The 26,162-nt window shown below is 35.5% G+C and overlaps 2 protein-coding genes across 5 annotated transcripts in view; one reads left to right on the top strand and one right to left on the bottom strand.

The window, feature by feature from the left end:
- MFSD8 (major facilitator superfamily domain containing 8) overlaps window positions 1–4,489 on the top strand; it is a 37,667-nt gene extending 33,178 nt beyond the window's left edge. For all 3 annotated transcript variants that reach the window (XM_070386505.1, XM_005904817.2, XM_070386504.1), the window contains 3 exons: window positions 461–564; window positions 653–900; window positions 3,029–4,489. In XM_070386505.1, coding sequence (XP_070242606.1) covers window positions 461–564; window positions 653–900; window positions 3,029–3,235 — 559 coding nt within the window. In that variant the 3' untranslated portion in view covers window positions 3,236–4,489. The remainder of the gene's footprint in view (window positions 1–460; window positions 565–652; window positions 901–3,028) is intronic.
- Window positions 4,490–8,380: 3,891 nt separating this feature from the next.
- PLK4 (polo like kinase 4) lies at window positions 8,381–25,434 on the bottom strand. 2 transcript variants are annotated; one of them, XM_070386502.1, is made up of 16 exons: window positions 25,167–25,434; window positions 24,416–24,511; window positions 23,593–23,688; window positions 23,397–23,511; window positions 19,890–20,913; window positions 19,068–19,168; window positions 16,785–16,921; window positions 15,852–15,956; window positions 15,393–15,495; window positions 13,722–13,871; window positions 12,834–12,967; window positions 12,646–12,737; window positions 12,362–12,506; window positions 11,478–11,618; window positions 10,184–10,290; window positions 8,381–9,028 (listed from the first exon to the last, which is right to left on the bottom strand). In XM_070386502.1, exons 1-16 carry the CDS (start codon window positions 25,194–25,196, stop codon window positions 8,926–8,928), a joined length of 2,679 nt encoding a protein of 892 aa, XP_070242603.1. In that variant the 5' UTR covers window positions 25,197–25,434; the 3' UTR covers window positions 8,381–8,925. The 2 variants fall into 2 exon arrangements, with proteins under 2 accessions (XP_070242603.1, XP_014336634.2); XM_014481148.2 differs by having other exon boundaries at window positions 8,382–9,028; window positions 12,362–12,509; window positions 25,167–25,433.
- Between the last annotated feature and the right edge of the window lie 728 nt (window positions 25,435–26,162).

Here is a 26,162-nt window from a genome sequence, read left to right as displayed (position 1 = left end):
TACTATTCTCTTTGGTATTCACGTCGTGTTTTTGGCCAGCTTCCTCAAACTGACTCTGAGCACTTATTTTTGGCTGCACTGCACAGCATATGGGATTGTAGTTCCCCAGCCAGGGTTCAAACCTGTGCCCCTGTGGTAGAAAGGCAGAGCTCTACCCACTGGACAGCCAGGGAATTCTTTTATGACCAGTAGTCACTGATAATTTCTATTGTTTCTGGTATGGTAAGATGTCAAGGCTCATCTTAATGCTTCTTGTCCCAGACTTGAAATCAGCCAGTGTTCAGAGGAGTCCTAGTTCCTCTTAGTGGGAAATTATAGTTTGTATTTGTTTTAATTAATATATCACTTTAAGTATCAAGATATTATTTGTTTATAGTTTTAAAAATTATAAAGGTAATAGAACTATATGTTATAATATACTGTTTCATGTTTAAATTACAGAGTTTCTGTTCTTTAACAGGATTGGTGAGCGTGCTCTTCTACTGGGAGGACTCATCATTATATGGGTTGGCTTCTTTGTCTTGTTACCTTGGGGAAATCAGTTTCCCAAAATACAGTGGGAAGGTATAGCCATTCATAATTCTATAATGTTAGCCCCTGTTATTCATCTAAAATTAACAAGTAACACACTGTACTAATTTTGTTTTCATAGATTTACATAATAACTCAATCCCTAATACCACATTTGGAGAAATAATTATTACTCTTTGGAAGTCTCCAAGAGAAGATCACAGTGAAGAACCAACTGGTTGCCCAGTTGAACAAGCGTGGTGCCTGTATACCCCCATGATCCATCTGGCCCAGTTCCTCATATCAGCTGTGCTAATTGGAATAGGCTATCCATCCTGCAATGTTATGTCCTATACATTATATTCGAAAATTCTGGGACCAAACCCTCAGGTGAGTCCGTTATTCTGACGTTGCAGTTATGTGGGGTATATGTATACTTGTAAGCACTCACATTTTTTTTTTCCATCCATTCTCCATTTTTACATAAGCTGATTTAGGGGATTTTTATCATACTCAGCATTTTAAATTTAAAACCCCACCACTTTCATAAAGTACTTACAAGATTGTAAGCTGAAATTTAACAGAAAGTACTTTAAGTTAGAACTAAGGATGTTTTGAACTCAGATTATGAGCTCTAAGTTATTTTCATAGAAAAAATTATCTGAAGCATACTTTTCAGAAACTCATTGTTAAACTAGGCAACAGTTAGCCAACCAAAATTGATAGCCAGATTTGGATCTAGACTTAATTTCATGTGGTCCTAGGGACAGTTATTAAGAGATGAAAACACAGTAGTTGGAAAAGTATGCAGCAGTTTTGTTATTTTAAATTTGTTCTTATAAGAATTTCCATATTCATTATTTAAAACTTAGAAAAAGTATAGAAGCAAAATGGAGAAAAGTATCAAAGAGACAAGTACTACAGTTTGGTGAAATATACTTCCACTTAGAGTCTTTATCCGTGTGTGTGTGCATGGGTGTGTGGGCCTAACACAAAAATAGGACTATATCTTTGATACTATTTTTTAAACTGTTTTTTTAAATTATGCTGCAAATATTCTCCCATAACATTTTATATTAAGGAATTATTTTTTAATGGAGACATATTCCATCTTATGTATGTATCATCATTTACTCAGTCATTTTCCTGTTATTGTACATTTAGGTTATTTCAGATTTTACTTCTGACTTTCCTTCATGCATGCTTAAGTCGCTTCAGTAAGTCTGACTGCGATTGTGTAGAGTGTAGCCCGTCAGTCTCCTCTGTCCATAGGATTCTCCAGGCAAGAATACTGGAGTGGGTTGCCAAGTCCTCCTCCAGGGGATCTTTCTGGTCCAGGGACCAAACCTGCATCTCTTATGTCTCCTGCATTGGCAGGCAGGTTTTTTACCACAAGCACCACCTGGGAAGCAGTTATTTAAATGGCAACAAAATGAAAAACAGTATCTTCCTTTTTATAAAAATTAAACTGATGGTTTTACATTTTCAAGGTAGAAATTAGTGTTTTTCTTTAAATAAAGCAAAGATTAAAAAAAGTTCATTATCACTGTTTTTAAACTAAAATCATAAACATTTTAGTAATTTCTGGATTTTTTAATCTATAAAGTTATATTTTCACATTTTCAAAATCAGGAATAAATGCATATTAGTTACAAAAACAATACATGGTAGTTGCAGGAAAAGTCAAATAATTTGAAATGTATATAGCAGAAAAGGAAGGATCCCCTTAGCCCATCATACTTTAGTTAACCACTTCATAGTGTACTTCATTTGTACCCTTCATGACTTTTGTTATGCCTTTTCAAGTATATCCACCCTCATGCCTTTTAAAAAAATATGAATTATATCTCAAGTATATAAAGTTTTTTCTACATTTTGGATTTTTTTCCCTTTAATATACCATGACTTTCTATGTCAATGTGAATAGATGTTATTCTCATTATAAGATCTTATTCTGTATATGGATGGCCTTTTAAGCAACTGTGTAGCATTCCATTTATTAAATGTGCCATAAATTATTTACTTAATCCACATTTGACAGGTTATTTACAATTGGGGGGATATTAAAAGTAATGCTGCATTTTGGACATTGTAGTTGGAGCAGTGACATTGTGGTGACATGGAAATTAATACAGTGGAGTCAGCCAAATAGGGCTTCGAATCTCTTGGATAAGTTACTTGAATTTTCTGAGCTTTAGCTTCCTTGCTTGCTAATTTGGGATAATACCAATCATAGAAATTTGTCAACATTGGAAATAATATATGTAAAGCACCTAATGTAGTGTCTGGAAAATAGCAAGTACAAAACAAATGTTAGCCTTAAAAGGTAAGTTTATAAATCATTTCAGTAGACAGTATTTGTTCTTTTATACACTTTTATTTTTCCTAAATAGTATATCAAATAAGTTTATCATTCATTATTTGTGGTATTTATAGAGAGGCACTTTGTAATTAATTTAAAAACAACAGATAGAGAAAATGACTACACCTGATTACGAGTGTGCTTCTCCCTCCACAGGGTGTGTACATGGGCTGGTTAACAGCGTCTGGAAGTGCAGCACGGATTCTTGGACCTGTGTTCATCAGCCAAGTGTACACTGCCTGGGGTCCACGGTGGGCTTTCAGCCTAGTGTGTGGGATGGTGGTGCTCACCATCACACTCCTGGGTGTGGTTTACAGAAGACTCATTGCTTTTTCTGTAAGGCATGGAAGGATTCAAGAGTAACCTAGCTAAGACTGTGTGGAAAGTACACTTGTGTGGAACTTTCTCTTTTTTAAGACTCTTCTTGACAACTGCTACGAGTCAGTTTCCTAAAGTCAGGTTGTAGGTAATAGTGTATTACCTACAAAACAAGAACGTATATTGAATAAAATAGGGAATTCTATGTGTAATTGTGACTAGCAAGGTAATATGAAAATTCTAGATTATAGTTTTCCTTATCTCAAAAAAAGAAACAGTTTCCATAAGACCTTTTTTGGGGGATGGCATGAAGTCATGAATGAATAGATGGTGCTCTATAAATGTGAAGTTATATCCTTAAGTCAAACTGCAGAAGTGTCATTAAAATAATGAGAAGATCTATGCAGTGAAATCATAGGGAGAGTTCTGTATGAATTACCTGTGATAGAATGAAATCACAGAAATTATTTACCTAAATAGGGGGATTTTTATTGAAAGACAGCTCCTTTTTATTTACTAAAAAATATATTTTGTTATTATCAAGTTTTCCTTATAAAATAAAATCATGACTTAAAATTTCCACTTACCATGCCTGTCATCCTGCCTTAGCTTCTATAAGTCATGATTTTTAATACTATACTTTGCATCTTACTTTAGTTTTGGTTCTTACTAAGTAACCCCTAAGTTAATAAATGTGTATGAATAATGCTCATATTTGAGCAATAAAGAAAGATCATCAATAGATCAAAATGGATTTCACTACCTGTAGTAGGGATGACTACTTTTTTCTTTCAAGGCCTAATAATTAAATCAACTTTAGAAACATAAGCCAGATAATGTGTTATTATATACATATACTGAACACCAAAATGTTAAAATTATTGGCATTTTCCAACTCCCTTAAGTTCTAGAGAAAAACTATTATTTTATTTACTTTTTCTCTTGTCTCAGTAGTGGTAGGGAAGACCCAGCAGTTTTCAATCTTGTCTGCATAGCTACTCAGAACCACAGGATTTAAAATTTGGATAGGCTATGGTAGCCCCAATATAGTTATTTAATGAATATCTAGGTAAAATGCCTTTAACAGTTTACCGAGTTTACTAGAAGTTGGCTAAATTACACTATGTACACATCACTACCTCACACGAATCTGAATGCTGCTAAACGGGACTAGTACAGAGCTATATAGATGGATGATCTGTATTACCCCAAAATGCAAAAATGTTTCTAAATACTTTCCCAAATGTTTCCTACTGTTATAAAAATTTTCAAAACCGAGAGTAAACATTATAATCTGCACTTTATATTGTTTGCTGTCCTTTCTTTGGTGGTAGTGGTGGGGTGGCTTGAATAACAAATTTATTTCTCACAGTTCTGGTCTAGAAGTCTAAGATCAAAGTGCTAGCAGGGTTGGTTTCTTCTGAGGCTTTTCTCCTTGGTAAGTAGTGCGTGCATACTCTGTCATGTCTGACTCTTTGCGACCCCCATCATTGTAGCTTGCCAGGCTCCTCTGTCCATGGAATTTCCCAGGCAATACTGGAGTGGGTTGCCATTTCCTCCTCCAGGGGGATCTTCCTGACTGAGGGATTGGAACCACATGTCCTGTGTCTCCTGCATTGGCAAGTGGATTCTTTACCACTGAGCTACCTGGGAAGCCATCTTGGTATGTAGAGGGTTATCTTTTTCCTGTGTCTTTTTGTTTTTTCTGGCTTTATTGAGATATAATGGACATATAACGTTTAAGGTATACAACATGTTGATTTGATCCTTGAATAATGCAAAATGATTACAATAGCATTAGCTATCACCTCCATCATATCACATAATTAGTTTCTTTTTTTATGGTGAGAACCTTAAAATCAACTCTTAGCAATTTTTAAGTATACAGTAGTGTTACTAACTATAATCACCAGGAAGTTTGTACTCTTAGACCAACATCTCCCCATTCCCTTCACTCCCTTGCCCCTGGCAGTTATCATTCCACTCTGCCTCTAATAGTCTGGCTCTTTTAGATTCCACATACAAATGGTGTCATACAGTATTTGTCCCTCTCTATCATTATTCACTTAGCATAATGCCCTCAGGTTCCATCCATGTTGTCACAAATGGCAGAATCTCCTTTCTTATGGCTGAGTAATATTCACACACACACACACACACTTAACTGAAAACCTCCCTGGTGGCTCAGACGGTAAGGCATCTGCCTATAATGTGGGAGACCTGGGTTCCATCCCTGTATCGGGAAGATCCCCTGGAAAAGGAAATGGCAACCCACTCCAGTATTCTTGCCTGGAAAATTCCATGAATGGATGAGACTAGTAGGCTACAGTCCATGGGATCACAGAGTTGGGCACAACTGAGCAACTTTACTGGCTCACTGGTTCCTTATCCATTCGTCTGCTGATGGACACCTAGGTTGTCTATCATCTCATTGCTGTTGTAAATAATGCTGTAGTAACATGAGAAGGCACATGTCTCCTGATATCCTGCCTTCATCTTCTTTGGATATATACCTGGTGGAATTGTTAGATCACATGGTAGTTCTTAATTTTTTGAGGAATTTCCACACTCTTGCAGAGGCTATACCAATTTACATTCCCATCAGCAGTACATGAATGTTCCCTTTCTGTACACACTTAGTTTTTATATTTATCTTTTTGATGATAGCCATTTTTAACAAGAGGATATATTTCACTGTGGATTTTAAAAATTATTTAGGCTGCCCTTGGTGTCCACTGCTGTGAACAGGCTTTCACTAGTTGTGAGCGGGAGTTCCCCTTCACTGTGGTGCGGTCTTCTCACTGCAGTGGTTTCTCTCGTGGAGCACAGGCTCTAGGTGCACAGGCTTCAGTAGTTGTGGCACGCCGGCTATAGAGCATTATGTAGATCTCATTTTGGATCTTGTTTTAAGTCAAATGTAAGATGATATTGTTGAGGTAATTGGAGAAATTACCTCACTGGAGGGAGTGAGGTCAGTGGCTCAGTTTTGGAGCAAGTAGTGTCAGGGTTCCCAGAACCTAGTCCCCTAGCTTCATCAGGGTGGGTGTGGGGTCTGTGCTGAGCATGGGTGGCAGGGTGTCTTCTGGGACAGCTCATGCATTGTGATAACAGCCGTTGTTCCTAGCTGCAGAGCCTGAATCTCTGTCCCTCCTAGAGGGTCTGAGCTAATATCCTCTAATAAATACTTTCTCCTTAGGTTAGATTGTGTTTTAGTTTGTAACTAAAACCCCTGGCTGATATAGGAGGCCAGAGTAGATGTTTGAAGATGTGAAGGAAGCTATTGTCATAGTAAAGATGTGTGATGCTGGTGACTTCAGTTACGGAACTGACAGTGGAACTGGGAATTAAAAGCATGTTGAATGCAGTTTAGAGGTAGAGTTAGCAGGATTAATTTGTGACTAGATTAAAGGTAAAATAAGGTGTTAAGAATGAGTGCCAGGATTTGAAATGAAAAACTAGTGATGCAGATGCCATTTACCGGAATTACTGAGGAGAAACAGGGAAAGTGTGCAGTTGACCAAATGTTCTGATAGATAACAACAGCATGCCAGATAGATATGCCCATAAACAGATAAAAACAGAATGTATTATAAAATGAGCTGAAAGAAACTGTGAACGAAAGACAAAAAAAAATGACAAAACTGTATTTTGAAAAACTGAGAAATGGGAATATTTCCCAATGAACTAGGAAAATAAGATAATAAGGTATGAAAATATTGCTGGCAGAGCTCAGGAAATAAGAAACTTAAAAAAATAATTTCAGACATGAACAAATTAGAAGGAACACAAGAGTAATAAGATGCCACAGATAATTTTATAATGGAAATTAAAGATGGAGGAAAATTAAAATACTAGAGATAATATGCATACGAAAAGGAAATTCAACCTGAAAGAAGGGAGTAAAGGAAAAGAAAAGCAAACAAGTAGAAAACACAGAATAAGCTGGAAAATAAAATTTTTTAAAAAGTTGGAAAATAAATACAACAGAACTGTAATGACAGTGAAATCAGAAATGATAATAAATGTAAACAAAGTAGACTACAGAGCATATTACATTGGATTGAAAAAATTTAGCTATATAGTATATATAAGAGAAATGCCTGAAACATAAAGACACGTTAAGACTGAAAGAGATAATTTAAAAAAATACTTAAATTCAGTCAAAGCAAAATATATTTGAGTCTTTAGCTTCAAAATTAAGCTAAGAACTCCTTTATTTCTATTTTTAAGAGGAAATTCTTACATTTAATCATATTTTTCTCCCTAAGAGAATGGTTTATATAATTTTCTTCCCCAAAGTTGGATTGCCAGTGTATTAAAATATGTTAATTCTAATATTGTCAGATTGCTTTTTCATTTATACTCTAATCAACAACACCTGAGAACGCCCTCCTCATGGTAGCACTAGGACTTTTTTTTTTAACCAATCTCTTTGATAAAAGGAAATTATTTTTTAGTCTTATATTTCTCCAACTTCAGATGTGGTATGTTCTGACTCATTTATGGATTTTCTCCTTTGTGAATTATCTGTTCATATCTTTTGTCCTTTTTTTTAAAATTGGGTTGTCTTTCTTATTAACTGTGCAATTTATGCCACAAACTATTATCTTCTCATTGCTTTAGACCGCAACCTCCAAATCAGTGTTGAATAACTGTGACAACAGGTATTCAATGGAATGGCTCCAATATTCTCTGATTATAAAAATCAGCAGGAAAAAAAACACTGTGTAACAGTTTATTATATTTAAGTAGTTTCATTTTATTCCTACTTTACCTTGAGTATTTCATTAAGAATGGCTGTCTCACCATCGAATATTCTTTTTCCTTATGTCGCTCAGTCATATCTCTGTGACTCCATGGACAGTAGCCTGCCAGACTCCTCTGTCCATGGGGACTCTCCAGGGGAGAATACTACAGTGGGTTGCCATGCCCTTCTCCAGGGGATCTTCCCAACCTAGGGATCGAACCCAGGTCTCGCAGATTACAGGTGGATTCTCTACTGTCCGAGCCACCATTCCTCATGTTAACTGCACTGTTGAATTCTTCATTGTTAAAATGTTTATCATTAATATATAGATATTTTCAGATAAAGGTAGAGAAACAATGTACTTACCATTTAAAAAGTTAATTTTTAAAATTCATTTGCCTCCTCTTAAATAGGCAATAAGTTTACTAAGTTATTTTAAATTAAGTAAATAAATCAATAAAGTAACTTATCACTATTTATTTTTTTAATAAAAATGCATTTGCAGAAATGTTTCATCACAAACTAGTGCTACAAAAATAAATATAAAACAAATATACATGTTTACATATGTTACTTATAACATATACATTATTTACATGTTTAAAATTCAGAAACTCCAGCATGTTTTGTCCATGATTCTTAACATGTCTAAAGTAGGGATAACAATAAAAAAGCACAAATATACCACACACCATCTATATTTTGGCTTCAAAAGACTGTTCAATACAAACATATAAACACAGTAATTTCAAGGGTATATGTTCTAAGAGCAAAGTTAGGTGTTCTATTTTAGTCTATGACCACTACATTTTGTGACTGAAGTTCCATTCTGCTTTGTTCTCTCATTGGAAGACAGACATCCTTTATGGTACAGATTAAAATTCTCTTTTACAGAAAGGCTTTCTGAAGAAGTTTTTTAAAATAAAAATGTCACTTGAAAGCCAACAAAGAAGTTATTTATTAAACATATATCTAAAAGGAGCTTTAATCAATGAAAACTAGGAGTTGGATTAGAAAACATCAAAAGGATGGAAGAAAGACACTGTAATTTCTGTTTGATGTATTCTGGTAATTTTTCATTTTCTCCATACCTAAGTGAAGCAGAAAAGAAAAAGATAAAATCATAACTTAATCACTTGGTTTGTACGAATACCAAAAGGCACAGTAATTTTTCAATGGCAAAAGGCAGTGCAGAAAGATTATACAAAATTATTAAGACACTAAATCATACTCATTTGTATCCTTTTAAAATAGATCAATTTCTAAATGTATTTAAATAATAAAATAGATCAAAAAACTTGAACAGATTTTATACAAGCTGAAAATCTAGATTCCTCATTAAGTTGAAGACCCTAAAGAAAATACAAGCTAAACACATTATAATAACATTTCCATTAAATATCAAGATTTTCCAAACTACCATATCAAGTAAAAATCTGAACTTTTATCTTGAACATTTTATACCTGTATCTTTCCACTTTCTAGAACATTTGGAAGATGTTGTTTTAACAAGACCCCTCAACCTGTGAGTTCTTTAAATGATGGTACTGCATATATACACACAAAAGCAGTTGGTAGACACCCACAAACTATGTGTATCCCAAGTATTTCCTCCACAATAAGCACTTTTCATAAAGTAGCATGTTTGTATTGGCATCATTGGCACCCTCCCTCTTTTTAGGAAGTTATGGTTTGAAATGTGGAAACCAAACCACTGCTTTTGTTGTTGTTGACAGATTTTTCTTTGTTAGCATACGTATTGTATTAGCCTGGCATATACCCTCATTCAGAATGAATATATACATTCAAAAACTTCTTTTAATCATTAATCCCTTTACATTAGATCAGGGGGTACAGCCTTTCATTTGGGAAAAATAGTCTGGTTATCTATTAAGATAAAGATTCTTTGTTTCTGTGTTCTTTTATATAAATTATTAATACATTACTTAGAACTCAGAAGTCCATTACTTCTGAAAAGAGTCAACTTAGTTAGACTAAAGGAACAGTAAGGCTAAAGCAATCTAACCAACTGGTGTGGATAATACATACCAGCTACCTTGCACTCCTGTAGATAATCATAAAATATGGATTTCAAAAGACCATAAGCTGCTTTGAATATGTAACAGTTTAAATAATAAGATGAACTTTGTCAACATGAAAAGAGTAACTTATGTCATTTATTTCAACATATAGAGAAAAAAAATTATAGCAAAGGGCTGAATCTCAACCAGTATTTTAAAACTTACCTAGTTGTTTGACCATCTGGTGATGTATAACTAATAGAAGACACTCCTGCCTGCACGACCAACTGGGACCCATCATTAAACTGAACCCACACAGCTCCACTAGTTAACTAGAAAAATAGTAAGCATACAAAATTACTATATAGCAGAGCATACATTTTTAAAAGGCACTTGTGTTTAACAGGTTTTTCACATAGTTAAAAAATAACAAAAAAACAACCCTTTAGGTAACTACAAATTTGGGGCTGTGATGGCAGCAACATTTGAGAATACCCGTATTTTTTTCAGGTGATTCCTTTAATAGATAGGACATCAGAAATTAAATTTATTCTACGTAAATCCTGTTTTCCATTAATTTCTACTAGGATGTCTGAACAAGTGTTTTTCCTTTCCCATAGTGTTTCTAGCTAAGAACAGATTTAGAAAATTACCAATCAACACTTCATTAGATTACAATTTTCATCCATTCTTTGTTCTTAGGCCACAAGAATTTTTGTTCTGCCTGAGAACGTTACATCTGTGCTTTTGAAACTTGTTCCTTTAGTCACTAATACTTACAAGTGCCTGCCACTCCAAACTGTACAGGAATCCAACACTGGGGTTTACATCCAGATTCTGTCAACTAACTAGTAGCAATGTGCAAGTCAACCTATCCATCATAAGCCATAATTTTACTATCTGAAAGGAGATGGCATCAACTTTACTAGGTTTTATTTTGGGAAATAATGTGACAATGTATGTGAAAAACATGGTACTACATAGGAGGTACTCACAAATGCTGCGTTCCCTTCATTTCCTACCTCCATAAAGGACTAAGCTGTATTTTACTTCACTGGTAAGTAAAAATTCCATGTGCTATACTCAAAAGTCTCCAAAATTCAAGTTTTCAGATAACATACACATATAGGTTTACACCTACATAAAATTCTTTAAGTTTGCAATTCAGTGTAGACCCAACTTTAAAATTCAAAAAATCTTTTCAGCCAAATCAAAGTTACTCTAATATAGATTACAAATACTTTCTAAAACTTAAAATGCCTGGACGTTCTCAAGTCCTAATGTTTAGCCATTATTATGACCTCTACTTGGTATCAACTAGTTATCTAGAGTTTTCCAAGTGTATACAAATAAAAAATTTTGAAAATTATTAATGACACACCCAATGCAAAAAAGGTGTAAAAACTTTCTTGCAAAGAGAAATCTTTAATTTATATTTTTTGGTCACTGCCAATCACTGTGGAAACCAAATTACTACATACTTAGAAAATTAAAATTCACTTGCTTAAAAGCTTCTCACCTGTGTAGCCCAACCAACATTTTTCACAAAAACAGACTTCAAAAGTTGTGCTGATTTAGGGAGACAATCTTTAAGACTTCTAGGAGAGCTGTTTGTTTCAGAAGCTGCACCCGTAAGGCCAAGTCCTTCATTTGTAACCACCTACAAACAGTAAAAGAAAGGAAGATATCATTTCTAAGCATTCCAGTAAATGAACCTTAGCAAAAGTAGATAATGACCAGATTTTCATTATCTTAATTTATAAAAAAAAAAAAGGTAAAAAAATATTATCACGTTATAGAAAATAAATGCACAGGACAGGAAAAAAACATTTTCATTTTGGTAGACTTCTTTTATTCATTTCCCCAAAGATATAATTTTTCATAGCTACAATTATAAATGTTTGTGAACACACACACACACACACAGATCTATTTCTTTAATCTTGTATTTTACTATATTGCTATATCATCTTCATTGGCATGATAGTTCATTTGGTAAAAATATAAGTTTATTTAACCATGACCCTATCATGGATATTAAGGAAGTTAATGATATTTTACTAGCAAAAATAAAACTATATATACATTAGTATATTTGGTGTTTTCCCTGAGGAGTCAGGTTAGGCCTTGCTGAGGTAATGCTTAAACTGAGAGCTGGAGGAGGAAAAAGCAAGCCATTAAAGGGTTCAGGAAAAGAAAAGCAGGTCAAGTGAACAACATGTGAAAAGGCCCTGAGAGTTTGACATAATTAAGCACAGACAGTGCTGGGGTAAAGTAGTTCAGGATGAGGCTGGAAAAGTAGCTAGGTGATGGTAAGACCACAGGTGGTTTTAATTTTATATCAAGGACATTAGGCAATCATCAAAGAGTTTAAAAGTACAGAAGTGACATATATTTACTTACAGGAGGATTAAGTACTGGTGCCTGTTTTGGAGAAGCAGCACTATTTATGATCATTCTATTCAGAGATGGTGTCTCTCTCATTGGGTAGTTTGGATCCACAGGAGGAGGAGGTGTTAAGGCCTTAGGTGAACTAGTACTACTAGGTCTTCTGAAGGAGAAAGACATGTCAAATACATTCCCTTAAAGCTTTCAATTTACAGAAAACAGAAGATGCTCATAATGTAAACACTAAACTTAAAAAATTTACACATTTTAGTCATATTTAATACATTTCAAACATTTACCTTCCTACGATTATGGGGAAAAAGGGAGCACTTCCACTTTTCTTTTCCTCTTCTGAAATTATGGATTCCAGTGCTAAACAAATACGGTGGCCCTGTTTCAAAAGAGTGCTTTCTGTCATTACTTCACCTATGTCATTTGTAATGTTATTAACTGGTTAAGAAAACACCTACTAAAAGTAGGTACATACCTCATTAGCATGGTTCATATACATTTTTACCTCCTCTTTTAAGCTATTAACTTCACTTTCACCTTTTAAGGTGTAAGATCTGCCAGTCTTTTCGATCACCTGAATTAAATCTTCTGTTTTGTGTATCTTTGCTCCTTAAAAATTAAGCAGAAAATGTTTTATCATTTCTATAAATATTCATTATATGTATATAAATATATATGTGAATATATATGATATTATATTCATTATCATACTCCAGTATACAATAGCTCCTAGATCAAGGTATCATTTACATTTACTCACTGGCCATTAATAAAATGAGGCTCTCAAAGTAGTATTCCAATAAATATATGCCATTTTTCTTTTCTGCATACATCTGGCTTAAATTTGATACTTTTATATTTTTCAAAAACCACTACTCATACAAATACGTAAGTGAAGGACAGCTATAATTATGTGTACTGTGTGAGTATATATTCTGTGTCCCTTAGGACACATAAAGGAGGAAACTTTACAGATTAAAAAGTAAACATCTTTATAGATTTAGAAAATAAGATTCTCTGGTTCAACCTTATCCTTTTGCAATATTTATTATTCTAAACATTTGTTATATGTCCATTTAAGTTCTAATAAGAAGTAGCATATCAATCAATGTTGTTAAACACACACGCACGCACGCACGCACGCATGCTGTGCTAGGGAATTCCCTGGTTCTCTAGTGGTTAGGATTTTGAGCTTTCCTTCCTGTGGCCTGGGTTTTAGTCCCTGGTCTGGGAACTGAGATCCCACAAGCACATGGTGTGGGCAAAAAAAGAACCAAACTGTGCTGAATTAAAAAAACAAACCCACAATTACAAAGTTACAAGCTAAAGGGGAAAAAAATAACCATTTCTAAATGGCACTTACCATCATAAAACCAAACCTCAAAATCAGCACCAGGGGAATTCTCCATCAAAACACATTTAGCATATCTTGTAAAATAAGTAATTTTAGGAGATTTAGATCTTACAAGCTGTACAAATCTGGAAGCATATTGATATTTTCGCCAGTACTTTTCTAGGCAGACAAAAGAAAGAAGTTACCTAATCTTAGGGAATGAAAATGTTGACATAAATTCAGTAATGGTCTTAATATTTATTTCTACTCTTTCTCAAAAATTTAAGTCAAAAGTTAATAATTCCATTACCCATGGTTAATAATCCTATTAAAAATAAAATATTTTAGAGATGGAAGTCTACTATTTTAATGAAAACTACAGACAGTATAATAAAATTCCCAAGATGTATGTAACAAAATCTGATGGATTAGTATCATGACTATTAAAAAAAAAATCTCTCTTTGAATCACTGACTCCTTATTAAAAGTAAGATAATGACTCTAGGGAAGTTTTAATAAATGAAAAGAGTTCTATCTAAGATATCAGAACCAAATGACTTTGAGAAAAAGAAATGTAGCACTTTTTATATTAGTAAAGTACAGCATGCTAAATTTTTGTAGTTCCCTATAACCGTGGTCATTTATGGGTTTCCCTGGTGGCTCACGGAGAAGGCTATGGTACCCCACTCCAGTACTCTTGCTTGGAAAATCCCATGGACGGAGGAGCCTGGTAGGCTGCAGTCCATGGGGTCGCTAAGAGTCGGACACGACTGAGTGACTTCACTTTCACTTTTCACTTTTATGCACTGGAGAAGGAAATGGCAACCCACTCCAGTGTTCTTGCCTGGAGAATCCCAGGGACGGGGGAGCCTGTGGGCTGCCATCTATGGGGTCGCACAGAGTCAGACACGACTAAAGCGACTTAGCAGCAGCAGCTGGTGGCTCAGATGGTAAAGAATCTGCCTGCAATGTGGAGGACCTGGGTTCAATTTCTGGATCAGGAAGATCCCCTGGAGGAGGGCATGGCAACCCACTCCAGTGGCTCTTGCCTGGAGAATCCCCATGGACAGAGAAGCCTACCGGGCTGTAGTCCATGGGGTCACACAGAGTTGGACATGACTGAAGTGACTAAGCAGCAGAAGCAGCAGTGGTCATTTATAATATTTAATAGTCTTGCCTACCTGCTTTAATTCTAATAAGGTTAGGTTAGATAGGTTCTCTCATTTTCTTTTAAGTCACCTTAGGGAAGTCTTACTGCTCAGTACTTAATTTTCTAATTCATAATATCCAGAAACTGAACTGGGAGTCAAATTTGATTAACCACAATTACAAGGCATCATTATGTAGCACAGAAAGATTTCAAAAGTAAAAAACCAGATACTTCACGTTGAATTTTTAACACTATTCTAGACAAATTGTAACTAAACAAGTGTACAAAGTATATTTGTGGACACATGACTAATATTCCAGAGTTAGTTTTTCCTTAAATAAAGTAAAATTCCATTTTAACACAGAACATGCCTGAACACTGAATTAGTAAGGTACAGCACATCTCACCAGATACAAAGTTATAACAACATAACTTGCAGCCCAAATGAAGGCAAAATACCTACAATTTATGATATCCACATGTATAGAGTTTATGTCTATGGATTTATATAAATCCATTATCTAAATTTATTCCCTGGTAAATTTACATACCTGGTAAATTATCAAAACTGTACCTACTGATGTTATCAGTAGGTGAGGGTGGTCTATCAGCAAGAAGAAAACCTCTTCCATCATTTGGATAATAAATAGTGATCTGTCAAAAAATTTTAAGAATTCTAATTATATGCCATTAAGTTAAAGAACTATATTTTGTCACTAAAATTATAAAAAGAGCTCACATGAATATTAAATTTTATTTTTATTGAAAACACTAAATACTCTAAAAGTAATTTTTTCACTGTTTAAACTTAAGCCTAAAGTTTAGATTTTGTTACTAGTTATAATTATTTTTAAACCACACTATTTTAGTATGCTATTTTAGTTTTTGAATTCTATATATACTATCATATCAGGAAAAGTAATTTAAAAAATTGTTTTGTAATAGAATGAATGGAATGGTAAATACTTAGGTGATGAAGCTGCAAGATAATAAAAGTGAATCTACATTACCATACTCCCGTCACTAGATATCTGAAGAACTTCTTTCACATATTCTTGAGATGCATAATCCTTCAGAAGCTCCACACATACCTCCTCTGAATCAAGTATGCTCACCTACGAAAAAAAACAAAAACTAAAATCAGTAACAATTATTTATCAGAACATTCTGACATATATATTAGTGAAAAGCAAAGTACTTAACCATGGCAAAACCAAAAATTAACATAAAAATAAAATAGCTGCTTCACTGCAATAGTCTAGATCACAGGTGTATGTGAGCACAACTGTGAAACATAAGGAGTAAAGGTGAGATGGTATAATGAGGCGTGAAATAACCAGTGAGCAGAAAGGAAGCAGAAGGCAGGGTGGAGAATTTAAGGGCTTTGGAAAGAATAGCCCTCCAATTAAAGGCAAGACTGGGTGAAATGGAAAACAAGGGACAAACAGGATGAATAGGGAATTAAAAAGTAAATATCACTATTCCCAATACACACAACATTAAAAAAAAAAAATCCTCTACTTATTTTTCATATTCCTGTTAAAACATCAATAGTTCGAGATGTTAAAAAGTTATATTTTCTAGTTTATCTTTTTGAGACTGGATTAAATATAGAAATGAAAACAAAAGATAAAATACTAATATTAATTTAGTGATTAGGATTGTGAATAATATTTAACACAGCATTTGGCCAATATTACTTCTAAATGTTTTTCATTATCAACAATTTAAAGTTCATATCAGTTCACCATTCTTAAAGTATCCAGAAGAAAACAATAGCTATTTTTCCATAAACATGCAATCTCTTTTCTCTTACGTGAGTTTATCAAGTACATATAAAAAATGCAGGGACATTATAGGGAACCGAAAAGATACCATGCTTGATACCAGAAACCATATACTCAAGGAAATCATACAGTGATTTAGAAAAATAACAGACATACCACGGCCTTTTTGGTTTTCTGTCGGATTGGTTTTAACCTATGAGCAGTCAAAGGAGATGTAATGCTTCGTAATGTACGCTTCTGATAGACCAACGGTGGCTCCACACCCCTAGTCTTGCTTTGTTCACAAGAAGGATCTAAGCCAAAAACAGATTCTTGTTGAATTATTTCAGGTTTAGTGTGATATGCAGTCATATATTTCACGGTATTCAAATGTTTTACAGAACATGCATTGTCAGAAGCATTGCGGCTTCTTTTGGCTCTTGTATCAGTCTAGGCATTTCCTGATGTGTCCTGCAAATCTGGATGGCCCTGGAAATCTGTTTGGGCTAATACTGTGGTGCTCAGTAGCTTCTCTTAAATGAGCTACAGTATATATAAAATAAAGCAACTTAGTGAATAATTAAAGTCAATCTACACAAAACAATGTCATGCTGGTTACAACAACATAATTTTTTATGAAGAACAAAAGAAATCTAGTTTAAAAAAAAAAAACATAATTTTTCAGTTTAAGATATGGCATAAGGGACTTCCTGGCAGTCCAGCCATTAGGAATTGGAGCTTTCACAGCCAAGGGCCCAGGCTCAATCCCTGGTCCGGGAACTAAGATCCCACAAGCCATGCAGTGCGGCCACAAAAAGAGAAAAAAAGATATGGCATAATAGTGACTTTAAAAAAAGATAGTGACTTTAAAAGGATATTTTAAGCTAGCCTGCAAAGGAATACCTTTAAATCTAAGACTAAGAAAGAAAAGATACCAATATGAAATTAATTTTTCAATCAAAGCAAAAACTAGTCACCTACTAAATGGGTCACCTACTAATGCTAAACAAGCAACTGCCAATGCTGCAATAAATACAGATTTGAGAGGAGTTCCCAAATAATCATTCTACATAGCATGTAAGCTAAGGACTATTTCATTTTTACTTACAAAATATGCAACTAAAGCTAAAACACACTGAAATATACTAATAGCTTTAATATGATTAATACTTAATATTACAAATGTTATTTGTAGCTACATTGCTAAAAAAGCTCTTGTTGAACTTTACCTATTTAAATTTTATATATCAACAGTTCTAGAGTTCACATGGAGACAGACATTATTTTTTTAAAAGCCCTTAAAATGATTAGAGTATATAAAACTTCTTAAGGCAATTTTTCTAATGCTAAATCTAAAAATCTGTATCTCGGTTTTCCCCTTAAGTGACTTTTACATGCTTCCCCTCCTCACCACCATTATAATAGGAAATATCTTATATCAAGTAATATACTTTAAAATTGCAGCAGCACTACTAGAGTATTATAAACAAGGTTACCCCAGACATGTCCATGTTACCAAACAAGAAGTATCTATAAACACAGTAGAAGGTTAAGTACAAGATTTAAGCACAGGGCAGTTTTATAGTTTAAAACACATAAGGTTGAATTATCAGCTTTAACAAGTACATACGAGAAGATTAATTATCTTTTGGGCTCTTGAAAATAATACACATACAAAAAAATAGATTTGTGGTGACAAAACAACTCTACTTAAATTACACCCATATATTATGTACTTTGTCTGAAGTAATATGATACTTAGTAAAAAATTATCCTCTCCTCTCCATATGTTTCTTCCATATGTTTCTTTTTTATTCTCACTTTTGCCCATAATTATTTTCCAACCCACTTCTGTGAATCTAGCATGTTCATGAAGGAGAAATGTTTAACTTTCAAACTCTGGGTCTATAAATGAAATAATGACTTAATGACAGCTGTTTAACAGTGTTTAGGTTTTAGTAGCTGTGTAGTGTATGCGAGGTCCCATTGGTATACTATGATATCCATACCCCCTTATAGTTAAAAATAAAATCAACCATCTTTTGATTATTTTATAGGCACTGATACAGGTACTAATTACAGAGAGACTGTGAGAGCAGAGGGGTTTAGAGACTGAAGTCTCTGAGCCAGAGTGTGTGTTAGACTCATGTCTCTTCTATTTATGGACAGTGTGGCTTGGCAAATTAAGCTTTGTGCACTGTAACTTCCTCATTTGTAAGACAGGATAATAATAGTGTCTTCCTCCTATAGTTTTTGTGAGAATTTAAAAAGTTAATAATATATGTTAAGCATTAAAGACAGTGGTTGATAAATACTCAAAATGTATTGTTATTACTATTATTATAACTAGGTTTATTCAAAATGCCATTATTTCCTTAAGAAAATCCAAAGAGAAAACTGCAATGCTTGCTAAGTGGCCAAATTATTAATATTTTATTAAATAGTCCATTAAAAACTGACCATTTATTTGCAGATTCCCAAACCATTGTTGCACCATTTCAGTCTGAGGTGTCTGGTCAGGAAATGGAAAGGGAGTTTTTCCTGGACAAAGATGATTGGAGCTAAAGAAAGAAAAAAAATTTTTCCATAAACTAATAAAAAATTATCTGATAATAACTTTGTAAGATAAAAATACTTTTAAAAGAGATTTCTTTTAATACGAACACCTAAAAACTTAGATTAATAGTAGAACTCAATATTTACATAACTAAATTGTCTCTACAAAGCTAAATTCCCATGCCAAAATGCCCAAAGCACTGTGACACTATTTCTATATGGCTACAATCCTCTTGTAATTTAAGAATAAAAATTAGAGGGAAAAAAAAAACCCAAACACTAGTCACTAAAAACCTAGTCTTCACATGAGAAGCAGGTAACAGTATGATTACTCGTCACTTAAGCTCAGCTACTCTGTGTGTGTGTTTATGTATGGTTACTGTTAAGAGTACTTTAGGGATCACACATGTTTAAAATATGATATACTGCACTTGAGACCTGCTTCATATAAAATTAAACATGACACTAAAAATTCCAAAGTATTAAACACATACTACAGATACATCCATGAGCACATATACTCATTTTAATTCTTAACTACAATTCAAAATTATCATTCTGACTTTCTCCCTATTAAAAAATAGAAATCATAGTTAAGAAGTGCCCCAGGAATATCTGATAGGGTTAGAAAAAAGGTACCCCCAACCTAAGTTATAAGCAGCTTCATGTTTGTGATAATACAATGCTTATCTAAAAGTAAAATGCTTTTGATAGAATTATTCTTACAGTGCTTGATTGTTATCAGGTCCTTCAAAAGATCCAGAACTATTGGATGTTTTTTCCTTAAAGAAGTGAAAAATATTAGCATCGTTGTTTGTGGGTGAGTATCTTTCATTTTCCTCCACTCCTGATCGTTTGGATTTTGAAAGCATTTCTGCTGAGTAACATCGTTCCATTGTGTATGTTTTCACTCTAGACTGACCATGAGAAGTCTCAGATCTATCAGACGAATGGGCTCTACGAAGGTATCGAGAATGTGGTCTTTCTTCTGCCTCTTGGATTACTCTTCCCCTTCCACTATTACTGGTTTCTTGTTCTTGATTGCCCCATGAAGTATAAAAGCTGCTTCCATCTCCTGAAGAAGAAAAATCACTTGGATTTTTATTCTTTGGAAATATAGTCATTTTATTTGGGAGTGGCTGTTCAATCAAAAGTCGTCTTCTGTCAAATAAACTACCACTTATACTGGTACTGGAAGAAGCTGTAATTGCTGTAGAAATTGTGGCATGTCCACTATCAATCGAGTCTTCTACAGTTCCTAAATCCTTGCTTTTTTTTGAAGAATTTCGGGACATAAAAGGATGATCTAATACTGAAGACAGACTTAAACGATCTGCTGGATTTCTACGAAGTAACTGGTGAATAAGGTCCTTGGCTTCTCTTGACAAAAAAGTTGGCATTTCATAATCTGCCAATACTACTTTATTTAATGTGTTCTTGACTGTGTCAGTGTCAAAAGGCGGTCTCCCAATAAGTAACGTATAAAACATACAGCCCAAGGACCAAATATCAGATTCAAGTCCATGTGCACTTCGAGTTGCAATTTCTGGAGAAATGTAATTAGGAGTTCCACATAACGTATAGTGCTTTTCATGTGGCATTTTCAACTGAGCTGCCAGCCCAAAATCAGCAATCTTGATGTTCATATTACGTGTAAGTAAGAGGTTAGAAAGTGTGAGGTCCCGGTGTAATATACCATGCGAATGGAGATATAACATTCCTGTGATGATTTGGTGCATGAAGTGTCGAGCTGTTAGAATGCAAAAAACAAAAGTTACAACTTATAAAATCTGAAGATTCAGTATTTAGAATACATTACGAAACCCAAGCACATAAGCTAATATTACAATTAATGAACTGGTTTGTGGCTTAGTTTCACCAACCAAAATACCACTCTGATAATTTTATAATATTCTTTAATATTTCCCTTTAAGACATCGAGGCACTCCTTGTAATCTTTGTCTTTTACAACTGATGAGTTTTCTAATACAGTTAAGGGATACTTACTTTTATTAAGAATTGAGAATGACTAGAGTTAACTAGGGTAACCAGAAGTCCATAGAAATTAAGAGAAAATATTTATAATTAAACAAAAAATTCATAAACATGCTCAAATTTTAAAAAAGAGGAAAGCAACCTAAAGTTCCTTTGATGTCCCTATGTTCTGCACGCATACTCAGTCGTGTCTGACTCTTTGCGACCTCATGAACTGTAGCCCATCAGGCTCTCTGTCCATGGGATTTGGTTGCCACTTCCTTCTCCAGGAGATCTTCCTGACCCAGGGATTGAACCCGCATCAGCTACATCTCCTGGATTAGCAAGTGGATTCTTTACCACTTCACCACCTGGGAATTGGCCAGCTATACTTTCTCTTCTGTGAACAGTGTCCTTATATCCCTCATCCATTTTCCTATTCATTTGTCTTTTTCTTTTTAGGCATGCCTTATTTTTCTTTTTTGATTGCGCTGGGTCTTTGCTGCTGTGTGCGGGCTTTCTCTAGTTGCAGCGAGCAGGGGCTACTCTTCATTGCATGGTGCATGGGCTTCTCACTGTGTGTGCAGAGCATAGGCTCGTAGTTATGGCACATGGCTCAGGTTTCGATGGCTGGTTCTACAGCAAGAGCTTAGTCTCTCTGTGGCGTGTAGAATCTCCTGGGTCAGGGATTGAACCTATGTCCCCTGCATTGGCAGGGGGACTCTTAACCACTGTACCACCAGGGAAGTCCAGGCATGCCTTATATTTTAAATGTTAATTGGCCAGCCATTTATTTTATAAATATTTTCTTCCTATCTTTAACTTTGAAATTTGTTGAAGTTGCTCAGTCGTGTCCAACTCTTTGCTACCCCATGGACTGTAGCCTACCAGGCTCCTTGGTCCATGGGATTTCCCAGGCAAGAATACTGGAGTGGGTTGCCATTTCCTTCTCCAGGGGATCTTTCCGACCCAGGGATCGAACCCAGGTCTCCTGCATTGTAGGCAGATGCTTTACCGTCTGAGCTACCAGGAAATTTGTTGACAGTATCTTTTGTGATATACATTCTTGGTTTTAATTAAATTGGTAATTCATTTCCTTCCTACTTTTTGTAAGTTATGTCTTATATAAGAAGACCCTACTATATAAGAAGACCCTACAGTATTATGAAAATATACAGTATTCATCATCAATATGTATATGAATTTTTCAATTTCTATAATGTACTTACTTTCAGTCTAAGGATATAAACGTTTCCATGACTCTTAATATGTGTGACCAAATTGTTTTCTAAATGGGTTAAATATAGAATCAAATGGACAAAAAAGCCTGTCAACAACCATCTTTCTTAGATTTCAATCTAGCCTGCAATCTCAGTTAGCAGGGTAAGATAATTTGAAAACCATCATTTCTGGAACTTCCTTGGTGGTCCAGTGGGTAAGACTCCAAACTCCCAAATCAGGGGGCCCGGGGTTCAATCCCTGCTTGGGCAACTAGATCCTGCATGCATGCCACAACTGAGTCTGCAAGCCTCAATGAAGATTCTGGGAGCTGCAACTAAGACGCAGCACAGCCTAAATAAATAAATAGACAGATAGAAAACAATCATTTGTATGATGATACATGGACCTTACTTGATCCTGATCTGAAATATAAAAATGTTACTTCTAAGAAACTGTGGAAGCTGAAACTGACAATGTGTTTGATAGTAAAGAATTATTAGGTGTGATAGTGACTTTGTGCTTACTTTTTTTTTTTTTTTTTAAGTCTGTCTCATTTAGAGATAAAAAGATGTCTATGATTTGCTTCAAAACACTCTGGGGCACTGGGGGAATAAGAAGAGTAAGATGAAACTATTTGACCATGAGTTGATAGTTCTGAAAGATGATTGGTAAGTTCATAGGGGCTCATATTACTCTCTCAGTTTAAATGTTTGACATTTTCTACAGCAAATGGTTTCAGAAACTACTTTATAATTTTCTAGATGTCAAAGGATACACATTAAACTGTGACCAATGATTTAAAATAAAGGATAGTAAATTTCTCCTTCTACTTTATTTCTGTAACATCTAAATTATTCACATGAATTAACAGCTGTTTAAAGTTTGGTGGGGGGGAACAGTCTCCTTTTGTAGCCTAAAGTAATAATTGAAACAGTTTTACTAAATATTACAAAATAGTACATTCGTCAAAACTACAAAAAGTAAAACTCATATCTACCAAAAAATTTTTTTAAAGGAAAAAAAAGAAGTATGGCTTACCTTCATTTTCTGAGAATGGTTTTCTTCTGTTTTTTAAATACCTGTTCATTTCTCCGTTATGGCACATTTCTAATACTAGGTACACATAATTGTTATCTTCAAAATAGTTATACAGCTGAAATGTAAAAGGGTGTAATAAATTATAATAGAGAAAAATTCAATGTCCTTGGCCACTTTTATAAAATGTGTATCTTACCTCCAAGATAGAAGGATGTTTCAACTGGCAATGTATTTTCACCTCATTTTGGACTCTCTGTACCATTCCAGCTTTGTACATGGCTTTCTTATCTATCTAAAATAACATGAGAGTTTCAAACATTCACGATAAACTTTCAAATGTGAATTTGTCATGTTAACTTTGAAAAAAGAAAATATACTTTGAAATATTATTTAGTCCTTTTATCTACTTTTTAGATCAATTTATTCTGTTGTCTGTTTTCCCCATGCACTCAGCAGAGTGCTTGGCAGAATGAACATTCAATAAGTTTCTCCAATACATTCCAATATACTCTATCAACTTAAAGAATTTATAGCTCAACTATAGTATCTATGATAACAACAACAACACAAATTTAGCAAAGTTTTAAAAGAAAACTTCCCTTTTAAAAGAAAACACCTACTGGTTTAGGTGTTTATTAATCTGCTTATATTACTCCAGTTAGACTGACTCCTAACAATCAAGAATAGTATTTTAGCTTGTTACAGTGCAAAACAGAATTATGCACAAGGGTATTCTTCTTCTTATAAACAAATTATTATTTGTTCTTTGATTTCTACCTATTACTCCAAGTATGCATAATTAGAACAGATACTAGATCTAATGAACATTAGTAAAGATAAGGCATTTATTTAAGATATCCTTAAATTCACCTGTTGGAATTACCGTCTTTTGCTTAAGCAATGCGTTTTTTACACCATAAAGAAAAGGCTGGCAGGTAAGGAGTTTCTAACATCTCAAGTAGCAAACCTCTCTAGTTATTTGCAAAGTAGAAGTGAGAAACTGATTAATATATTCTTACCATTTTGATTGCAACTTCCAAACCAGTGTGAATGGACTCAGCTCTATAAACACCAGCAAATGATCCTTTACCAAGCAGATTTCCAACTCTAAAATCCTTAAAAGTTAAAATTAAAGAATATGTGTGATGACTCCCAGAAGTAGAAAGGAAGAGAAATAGGAAGGAACTGGAAAGAGGATAAAAAGGATCGAAAGGAGAATTTGCATTTAAAATTCAAGCAGGTATTACACCTCAATACAGCTGGTGTCTGGGGTAGACAGCATGTTGACGGCTTGTGTGTCTGTGAGCTTCCAGGCTGGTTTCTAGATACAGCACCCTAATGATCTGGTTCCTTAGCCTCAGCAACCTCTTCCCTCCTCCCACCTCCAGCCAACCCCTGAGAGCTAAGGGCTGGAACGGAATCCCGCCGCAGGTCCCGCCGGAGGTAACCGCCATCCCCTTGGAGAAGGGGGAGACACCCTAGCCCAGCTCTAGCGCGGCAGCTCCGGCGGGATCACTGACCAGGGGGCGCGGTATCTACGGACAGAAGGGCGGGGCCGCAAGGGACTCACCTGTCCCACCGCCGCCGCATCTCCGAGGGGCGGGCCGCTCCGCCCCCAAACAGCCGGGCCCGGGTGGTTGGGACCCTCCCCAGGCACTTCGGAGCCCGCCCAGCAGCAGTTAGTTTCGTCTTATCCCCTTCCTGCCAGGGTCTCGAGACCCGGCACTCCGACTCCCGCCCGCCCTACTGGGGACTGCCGAGTCTTTTCACCTCGATCTTGTCTCCGATGCAGGTCGCCATATTTCCAGGCCGCGGCCCGTGCTCCCCGGATCAGCTCCCTTCACGCAGTTCCTTCGAGGCAGCACTCCAAGCAGCCAGCAGGTCTTGGCGCCCATCAGGCTCGGCTCTCTAGGCCGCCGCTCTTTGCGACGACAGCACAGCCACAGAAAGGTCTACCGGGCACCTTCTGACGCCTGGGCGGCGCCTCCGCGCTCCCATTTTGAAAAACTCCCGCCGGTGGCTGTCCTTAGAGGTTGGAGGTGACGTAAAGAGGCGGGTCGCTCCGAAGAGGTTGAGCCGGGCCGCGCATGCGTGGTAGGCGCCTTAGCCCTCCCGCCCCCGCACGAGGACCGGAAGTGTTTCGGAGTCCTGCAGTCTTGGCCGGAAGTGTTGGCAGTTCGGCTTTTGGGAGACCAGCTCCAGAAGGATAGAAAGGGTAACTTGGAATATGGACATTTACTTACTTCAGGGTGGGAAAAGGTCCTGCTTCCAATTCCGTAAAGAATTTAAAACAATTTTTAAATTCCAAATACTTAAAGTTGACGGAACAGCTTGTTGTTCAGTCTTTTCCGACTCTTAAAACTCATTAACTTAAGCAGTCCTTTATAGCTCAATGCTTACTCCGGTGTTTCATAACTGAAATGAGTGGACGCGGTACTTTTAAGAACATGGACTCCTTTATTTGTTTTGGTAAATTTCTTTTAATTACAATGCTATTTGTGTAATAACTCATGTTTGAGAGATCTTACACACGTGTGATAATGTATGTTGACTTAAATGCAAAAGGTATGAGTTACGAGTAAAGTTTTACTTGAGGCAAAATGAGGTTAATAGGCGGGGAGACAGCATTTCAGATAGCTCTGAGAAAATTGCTACAGAGGCAGGAGGGGAAGCTTAGTATATATATGTGATTTTGGTGAAGGGGAGTACAGTGCAGTCAAGCACATATATTTTGCATAATGTTTCTGCTAGTCTCCTGCTACCTCT

Source organism: Bos mutus, chromosome 17 (assembly GCF_027580195.1).
Source record: "Bos mutus isolate GX-2022 chromosome 17, NWIPB_WYAK_1.1, whole genome shotgun sequence".
Lineage (NCBI taxonomy): Eukaryota > Metazoa > Chordata > Mammalia > Artiodactyla > Bovidae > Bos > Bos mutus.
Note: the sequence above shows the minus strand (reverse complement) of the source record. Positions and strands in the feature narration are given on the sequence as shown.